The sequence below is a fragment of the Tetrahymena thermophila genome (genome assembly GCF_000189635.1).
Source record: "Tetrahymena thermophila SB210 genomic scaffold scf_8254527, whole genome shotgun sequence".
Taxonomy (NCBI): domain Eukaryota; phylum Ciliophora; class Oligohymenophorea; order Hymenostomatida; family Tetrahymenidae; genus Tetrahymena; species Tetrahymena thermophila.
This window is the reverse complement of record NW_002476301.1, coordinates 86,514-95,418: the sequence shown is the minus strand read 5'-3', so window position 1 is coordinate 95,418 and position 8,905 is coordinate 86,514. Positions and strand designations below refer to the sequence as shown.

At 22.9% G+C, this 8,905-nt stretch overlaps 3 protein-coding genes across 3 annotated transcripts; all 3 read right to left on the bottom strand. All coding sequences in view use genetic code 6, as the record gives it.

Moving 5' to 3' along the window:
• Positions 1–307: 307 nt before the first annotated feature.
• TTHERM_00486020 (cyclic nucleotide-binding domain protein) lies at positions 308–4,160 on the bottom strand (the record flags this gene model as incomplete). Its single annotated transcript, XM_001032815.2, has 5 exons — positions 308–2,007; positions 2,090–2,488; positions 2,546–3,115; positions 3,290–3,545; positions 3,594–4,160. The coding sequence occupies 5 exons, from the start codon at positions 4,158–4,160 to the stop codon at positions 308–310; spliced, it is 3,492 nt and encodes a 1,163-aa protein (XP_001032815.2).
• Positions 4,161–5,493: 1,333 nt separating this feature from the next.
• On the bottom strand, positions 5,494–6,754 carry TTHERM_00486000 (hypothetical protein; the record flags this gene model as incomplete). Its single annotated transcript, XM_001032813.1, has 2 exons — positions 5,494–6,338; positions 6,391–6,754. 2 exons carry the CDS (start codon positions 6,752–6,754, stop codon positions 5,494–5,496), a joined length of 1,209 nt encoding a protein of 402 aa, XP_001032813.1.
• Positions 6,755–7,482: 728 nt separating this feature from the next.
• Positions 7,483–8,796, bottom strand: TTHERM_00485990 (A49-like RNA polymerase I associated factor; the record flags this gene model as incomplete). The annotated part of the gene is made up of 1 exon (XM_001032812.3): positions 7,483–8,796. The coding sequence occupies one exon, from the start codon at positions 8,794–8,796 to the stop codon at positions 7,483–7,485; it is 1,314 nt and encodes a 437-aa protein (XP_001032812.1).
• Between the last annotated feature and the right edge of the window lie 109 nt (positions 8,797–8,905).

Genomic DNA, 8,905 nt, shown 5'->3' with positions numbered 1-8,905 from the left:
TTCATATATTTGCTTTTAATTAATAATTGTATTAAAGTTTTTTTTAATTTAATCTTAATGCAATACAATATGAATATTTATTAATTAAGACAAAATAAATACAAAAAATTTTTTCAAGAATTTTATAATATATAAGGTAAGTTTTTATAAAGTAAATTTTATCTTTATTAAAAATCTCTATTAATTTTTTTTAATGGTGAAAATATTTGGAGAAAAGTAGGGATGGGGATTAATTATCTTATTAATTAGAAATCATCTTATACAAAATTATGTGTAGTTTTTTTTAGAGGAAAATAGAGTCAATAAATCATTAATTGCTAAAAGATTAGAGCTTTTTGATAAAAGACCATGTTCTTATATGAGCTCTTTTTTTCGTTGATTTAAAATTCAATTTAAGATTTCTGTTTATAGAGTTAATTACATTTGTGTAATTTCCTAGTGGATAATATACTCTATATTTTTTCATTCTTTCAAATTCATTCTAAAAAATCATAATTTGTTATTAATTTTAATGTTATAATTCTATTATATTTTATTTAATTTAATCAAACAATAATAATTATTGCACTATTTGTTAATTTTATTATTGTTGATCAATTGACTTCACTGAAATTTATTACAAAGATTTTGTAATACCTTATGGAGTTAATGTGCTTAACTATTTTTCTAAAATAGAATTAATTTTTGAAAGCTGTTTAATTATTCCACCTTATTACATAATATTATTTGTATTTTCTATTTCGTTTTTAGAATTCTGTTTTTTGCTTTAACTTGTTTTTTATTCGTTCAAGCTCCTGGTATCATGTTTTGTAATACTCTTTGGTATTAATCCTTTCTTTTTTACATTTCTCCTTTTGAAAGAGCTTTTTTGCTACTCAAGAACACTTTAATCATCAAATTAAACTTTTGACTTTTTAGTAGCTTACGAATTAATAGTATTCGATTTAAATATATCATTATAAGATGCGAATTAGCTTCTTGAATTTTGAAATATAATTTTAGTTTAGCTTTAAGAAGTTAATGCAGTAGGATTTTGGTTTATTAAATGTGAAAATTATTAAGCAACTTAATTGATTTTTTAAACTTACTAAAATTTATTAATTGAAGGATTATTTAAATTAAGATATGAGCTATTTGTGTTTTGTAGATTTAAATTTTAATTATGTAAATGAGATCCAGATATTTAACTTAGACTATATTAATCTCCCGAACTTATTAGATCTAAAACAGTTAGACTTTTTTATACCTACTATTAAGGACTTTCTTCTTAAATCTCTTCAACTTCTTAAATGAAATTATTATCAATAAAATTTGAGTGAATTTTATATATTTTATTTTAATTGCTATTGGAATCAGATAATTTTTACATTTCTAATTCTAATTCTTCTTAAATTTATTATTCTGCTTGATTTAATGAGAGACTATCATCTAGCTCATCTAAGTTACTATCCCTATCAGAATGGAAGGAACTCTCTGATTCCCCGTTAGATTGATTAAGATTGTCTAACTCTAATAATTCAATTAAAGTGATGTAATCTGGATTTTAATTTAATCTATCGCATACATCTCTCATTTAATTTACAAAGTGAATGGCATTAGTTCTTAATCTAAGTTATCGTTGATAAGTAGCTCTTTCCTACTAAAAGTTTACTTATTATTTCTGAATTATTAGATAATTATTTGGAGAAAAATGAATTTTATCACAATCATTTTCCTAATGATAATTACTATTGCATATTCTACAACATACCTACAAAAAAGGAGAATTTTTTTGAATAAGTATGGAATCTCTAGTAACACAAAACTATTCAAAATCGTCATTTGAAGTTTAGATAACTTCTATAAATTACTTTCTGGGTATTTTGTATACTGTTGTGAAATCACCACTTCTAACTTGATAATTGAATTCTAATCCTGAAAAAAAGTTGGTTTCACCAAAAATACCATTTTTTTCTAACACACAAAATGTTACAATTTCACCATTCGCCTTAACTTTCTCTAATAAAACTTTATTGTATTAATAAAAATTGTTTTTATCAAAACTATGAGTAAATTTGATTATTTCTCTAATTAAATAATTTTAAATTACCTTTTCCTTTCTATACAAGATAGAGAGCCTAATTAGTGAAGCTACCTTGCTTAAAAATAATTTCATTTGGTAGAAAACACTCTTCTTCGATAATCTAGATAGTTTTTTTTTTTATTTTATCAGAAAACGTTTTGCAAATTGATTAAAATTGCTCTATAACATTTTGGTTGATATCTTATTAGATGTCTTCTCTTAAACTTACAGGAAGCCTCTTCAAAACGTTGAGAGCCTCTTTGTTATTTTTAATGTCTCCCTTTTCTTCATATAGATATTCTAAAAAGTTACAGACTTTTGACTGTAGCTCCTTTTTTAAATTTTTTTTTCTCATATATTAGTTAATTGTATCTAAGTCAGCTTTGAATTCTCTTGTTTTTTTATTTTCCTATTCTAAAATGTCACCTAAATAAATTAATTATATCATATTTAAAAACAATAGTTATATAAAATAAACATTACTTATACACTACATAATTAAAGCAAATGAGCCAATAGTAGAGTACATAGCTAAAATTACAAAAGCTGTTTCTAAGGTATTCAATTAATTTTATGGGTTAAGCATTATGATATTTAAGGAATAATACAAAGCATAGATATACTTATCATACCACAAAGCGTTATCTATTCCTATGCTATCAATCCAAGTATTCGTTACATTAAAATATGTCTACTCTACTATAGCTAACTAGTAAAGTAAAATTGAAATTATATGGCACAAAAGAATACACTTTAGCATGAGCTTAAAAAGTTCATAAAGATTTCCAGCCTTACCTACAATATGTATCAGGTGATCGATTTGTAAAAATGTTTAGTAACTTGATAAAATTCGGATGAAAAAAATAGATTTAAATATTGCAGAGTACTTATAGCTATCAAAAAGACTTAAAATGTTAATTAAAAGAATTAAAGCAGAAGAAAAATCAATAAAAAAATAGGATTTAACATAACTCTTAAAAATAAGACTCCGATCGATCACTATATCTCCCTTGCTGTATATTCCGACAAAAAATTTAGTTACAATATCACATACTATTATTATAAGACTAAATATTTCTACACACTTTGTAAAGAAATAATCACCACTAAAGAAAAAAATATAAAAGGAATAGATAAAGTAGAGAAGAAGTATGGAAGACATTTAAATCAAATTTAAGCTAATGTTAAAAGAATTAGTTGGTTGTATGATTGGAATTTTATGAATACATCTTTTAAAAATCTACTTTAACTAGAAAGTAGAACTAATTATTTTCCATTAGAGAAGAGAAAAACATTTAACTTTTTTATTTGTTTTTTCTTCCTTTTAGCTTAACACATAACTTTTGTCATTAATGAGCTAGATTTGATTTTAATTCAAGCTTTTAAACCTCCTATTTTCAGTCTTTTCTAGCAAATAGTTTAAGACTTTTACAATTTTTTATTTTACAGATTTTTTTATTAACATAAATATGTCTTCTGAGCTCTATTATTTATACAAGTCTATTTTTGAAATTACATATTTCTAGCTTACTTTGCTACTCTTTGCTTTACTAACTAAAAATTTAGAGCTTTGGATAGTAAATTTCTATTCCATTGGCAAAAGTCTTCTTGAATGAGATAAATTTCTCTTATTTATAAAAACCTTTTCTCCATTTTGAAATGAACTCTCTATCTCACTTTTGATTATGCTTATTTCAGAATATTTATCCTAGGTTATATTCTTGAATTAAGATTGCGTCTAAGCCACTGCTCTCATCTACTTTGATAATAATGAACTTGTATTCATAATTTAGTTTTAAGCTTATGTTTCTTTAGATTGATTATCTTTTTCTTCTTTAAGTTTATGATCAAGCATTATAATAGAATTATTGTTTTATGAATAATTATTTTGCTGTGAATCATCATCATCACCACCAGATGTACCTTTTGTATTTCTTCTATTTTATTTATGCATTTAACTACTATCTTAGGCTGTTATGTCAATGTCTGTTATAGATATTGGCTAAATATTTTCTTAACTCTCCCTTCTAGTAGAAATTTACTGCAAAAGTACATGATCCTATTTATCAAAAAGAGCTTGAGCTTATTATTTAATCATTGATTATTAAATCAGTTTACTAATTAAATAATTTACTTTATATAATATATTTAATTTTAAAGACTTTTGAACAAATTTTAGAAAAAACTAAATAGAGCAATTGATTGACTATGTAATATTTAAAAATTACAAAAAATTAAATTCCTCAATAATTTTTTAACCAATGCTTTATAAATAATGCATATATTTAATAAAATTTTAATTAATCGGGTATTAAAATAACTCAATATATTAATTGATAAATTTTATTTTGATTTATTGTTTCATTAACCATTAGCTACTTCTCCAACCAAAAGAAAGTTGGTGTATTCTTCTGATGAAAAATTAACCTTGTACAAATCCTCTGTATTCCAATATTAGTCTCTAGAATGAATAAATTTTTTAATTTACTCGATTGTTAATTTTTATAGCATCCATTAATTCCCAATTCTGAAAAATATAATTAAATAAATTAGCATTCTCTTCTTGTTAATATTCCCAATAATAAAAAAAAGTGTTGTCTTTTGATTATTTAAAAACATCATTAAATATTTAAATATTCTTTAGTTTAATATCTTGTTCAAATCCCAGTTAATAATTAAAATTGATGAAATCATAAAACAAATTTATCAAAAAAGCATTTTAATTTATCACATAAACTAATTATTTACCACTTTTAAATCTAATAATAATATTCTTTTCTTTTATTTATATTATTTCAAACATATAAAACGTATGTCCTTTTTTTATTAGCTTTTAACATTTATTATTATTGAAAATTGTTATTTATTTAATATTATAAAAATTTGATTCTAAAATAAATAATAAATTTAGGATAATCTGAAAAATTATAAATTTTAAATTTTAAGTGGGTAAAAATCAACTTGTTAATAATTAATTGGAAAATTTTTTATTAAAATAAATTTTATCAATATTTTATAATTATTTACTTTAAATTCTATTATATAACAAATTATATGATAACTTAGTATTTTTATTCATGATTTTATATAAATTTACAATATAAATTATTAAATGTGCTATTTTAACCAGAAATTATTTGCTTGTTTGTTTGTTTGTTTGTTTGTTTTATTGATGGGAATTTATTAATTTCTAAAATTTATGGAATTTAATTAATTTGGTTAATAAAATTCTTGAATTTCTAGAAATTTGTGAACAATCAAAAGATTTATTGATTTGGTTCAAATGAAGAATTATTCTGTAAATTTTATTAAAGTAGCTATAAATTTCTTAGATTAAAAGAGACTTTATTATGAAAGAATATATATTATTTACAAGACATTTTTTATTATTTTATTAATTATAATTTATTTTATGATTTTAATTTAATTTATCAAATATATTTTAGAAAATTTTTATCAATTATAAAAGAGGGGAATCTTTTTGTAAAGTAATTAACTATTGAATCTGGTTTAGCATTGACTTGTTTAAGTAAAGCATTTAATATTGTTTTTGAACTTTATTCTCCAAAATCACTTTAGTTTCTCACACACTCTTGGAAATAGCAGAACATTAATGCAAAGAAGAGATTGTTAACATAATTAATTACTGATTATCTTTAAAGTATTTAATTATCTATTCTGGAAGTTGATAGGAGATAAATAATATCGCTTGTGAAAATTTGAGCAATTTTTGTAATAGACACTTTCTTTTAGCCATTAATTTCTTATGCTTGATTTAAAACATCCAATAGATAATTGAAAATTTCAGAATGAAAATCAGAGAATGCAATTAAAAATAAATTGGATAAAACACTTAGATTATCAATTTCCTAATTAATCTTTAAGACAGCATTAACTCTTTAATTTACTTGAGTATAAAATCTATTTATTTTTTATATTAAGTTGCTATTATTTTCTTTTGAGAGCTTTTTTGTGTTATACATGTATAAAATCAAATTTTTTTCAACAAGTAAATATTTAGGAAGTTATCTCTTCTTGAAGCACTGAAGACAGCTGAATATATTAAATTGGTTATCATCTTCTTCGTTTTCATCATTATTTTAAGCTTTATTCAATTAAGCTCTTGATTAAAGTTCACATTAGCTTTATAGTGATTTCTCTTACATATATATTTGTTTAAAAATGCTCCATAAATCAATAAAAGATTAAGGATTTTCGTTACTGCTTGACTAATTTTACTCTTGGTCTCTCAAAACATATAGAGTCTATTAATATTCTAAATAAAATAAAAAATTATAAACTTTAGTTGATAAAAATATATTATTTACAAATTTTAGGAGTCTTCTTTTCATGTTAAGTCAAACCAACGTTTATTGAAGCTACAGTGCTAACAGAGGAGTAGTTAGACTCACTTTCGTCTAAAAAGCTACATTTTATTCCTTCCCTAAATGATTAATCGCCATCATATTCAAATTAGCTAGGTGTCTTTGAAGTAAAATTTATCTTTTATTTGATATATTCTAAAGATTAAATCATCTGACTATCATTATTCTTAGCAGACAATATTTTTTTAGTAAATTCTTAAAGCTATTAAACTTTGGATGCCTACTAGTTTTAATTCTTTACGGGCTCATCGTTTAAATTAATTTCTTGCAATTAAAGTTCTTACAATTATTACAATTATGATGCCATTTTACAAAATAGTTGTTAAACGAATAAATTGTTGTTACTTAAAGCTTAAAAAGTTTTTTTAATATTTTGATTGTTTTTTGTATTTTTTAATCTTAAGCTTTTTCAAAATGAGTTTGCGAAAGAGTGAGGTGGTCTTTTACTATTAATTTAATTATGATTATTTTTTATTTTAATTACAAATTTTTTGATGGAAAATGCCTAATTTTTATTAAAAGGATGGTTATCATTATTTTGAGTATAAATATTTCTTTGTAAGCTTATTTTAGTTATCTATTTTATTGAAATTATAAATTTTCTTTTATCAGTGCTTAACTATTATTTAAAAATAGAATCTATAAATTTTTACCTTTATTGAGAAATATTATTTATTTATTTTTTAATTTTAAACATTTTTTATTAATTAAAAATTTTTATCAAACAATTCTAATTCAATTAAATCACAAAAAATATTTTTTTTAAAAATTATATTAATTTTATAAAATTTATTTTGCATTTAATTAAAATTAATCTTTTTAAAGCTCTTTGACTAGATTTTATTTAATAAAATAAGAAATTATCTTTTTATAGCTAATTATTATTAATTTTTTGTAAAACTCGCATGCATGAATAAAGAAAATTGAAATACAAATTGAGTAAAAATATCGATATAAAGCAAAACAAAAGAGGAATGCATTTATAAATTTAAAATAAATAAATTGTATTACTTATTTAATTACTTTTTTTATCTTTCATTTGTTCTTTTTAGTTGGTTTTTTTGGTTCAATTAGCTTAAGAGGAGCTTTAAGCTCAATTTCAATTTAATGAGCGTTTTTAGATGAAGAATCTTTGTTTTCTTTGATTTTAACTGAGCAACCTGCTTCTTTAGCATATGTGAGGAACCTCTTTGGTTCAATTTTAAGTAAAGAAGCTAGAGGAGCAGCATCAAATTTGTAGTCAAATACCATCAAAGCTAGAACAATAATATATGAGATAAGTTTATCCTTTAATGCTTAACTGCGTTGATAAATTACACCACTACCACTCTAGAAGGCTTAGTAGAAATTTTTGAGTATATTTTTAAGAAGATTTGCTGGTATATTAGTTTCTTTACTAACTTCATCTAATGTTTTACCGCTTAACTTTACTTTGTTTGCAACACGTAATAGATAATCAAGATAAACTAATTGTTTAGCAATAAGAGAATGGTTGTTACGTCCACCAAAGTGAGTTTAGAAATCGAAAAGCAGATTGCGAACTAAATGGGTCATATTTTTACATTCGCTCTTTATTAAATCACGCTTTTTAATATACTCAGCAGCAAAAGAAAGAGTTGTCAAATCTTCTGGAGTTATTATACTATTTAAACTGAAAATTTCAGTTGGATTTTTTGTTTCCAAATCGAATTCTGGCAAAAATTCACGCTTGCTGTCGATTTCTTAGTCACGTTCACGGATTGTATGATTCATGGCATCTGCTTCAAGTTCTTCACCCTTATCTTAAATGGACACTTTTAAGTTTTAGGAAAGATTTTATTCATGAACTATGTTGTTTTGCATTTATTTAACTTTCTTTCTAGATTTTACAGTACCGAATTCTTAGACCAACATTTACTTTTATTCCATATGAGTAGTCTTAGTTTTAGCAATATTAGAATCTATATTTTAGGAGTTTTCTAACTCTTTCAAAGTATGTTGCTAAAGTTTAAATAATTGTTCTACTTAAAACAATTTAATTGTATTTGTTTTATCGTCTTTAATACCAATTAAGTAAGCAGAGGAACACTTATTTGCATTATTATTGCTTTCACTTGCTCCTTCGTTTTCATTGATGATAGTTTCATTAGAATTGCTATTGTATTAACCTGAGCAGTTTTATCCTTTACCAAAAATTTCTAAAATATCGTTTGACATTCTTAAAACAGTCTTCTTCTTATTTTTCTCTTGCACTCTAACCTTAATTGATTATTCGAAGTCCTCTTATGGAGGAATATTCTATTCGAAGTTGGCTAAGAATGGACCTCTTTAATCAGCCTTCTTCTTAATGACTTCTACTTTTAAGCTCATTCTACTAAAGTGTGTTATTAAATAATAAATGCTTATTTTTTATAATTAATTTTCGCCAAAATTAATTTTGCTCTAAGATTTATATTAATTTTTTATAAATAATTAATTG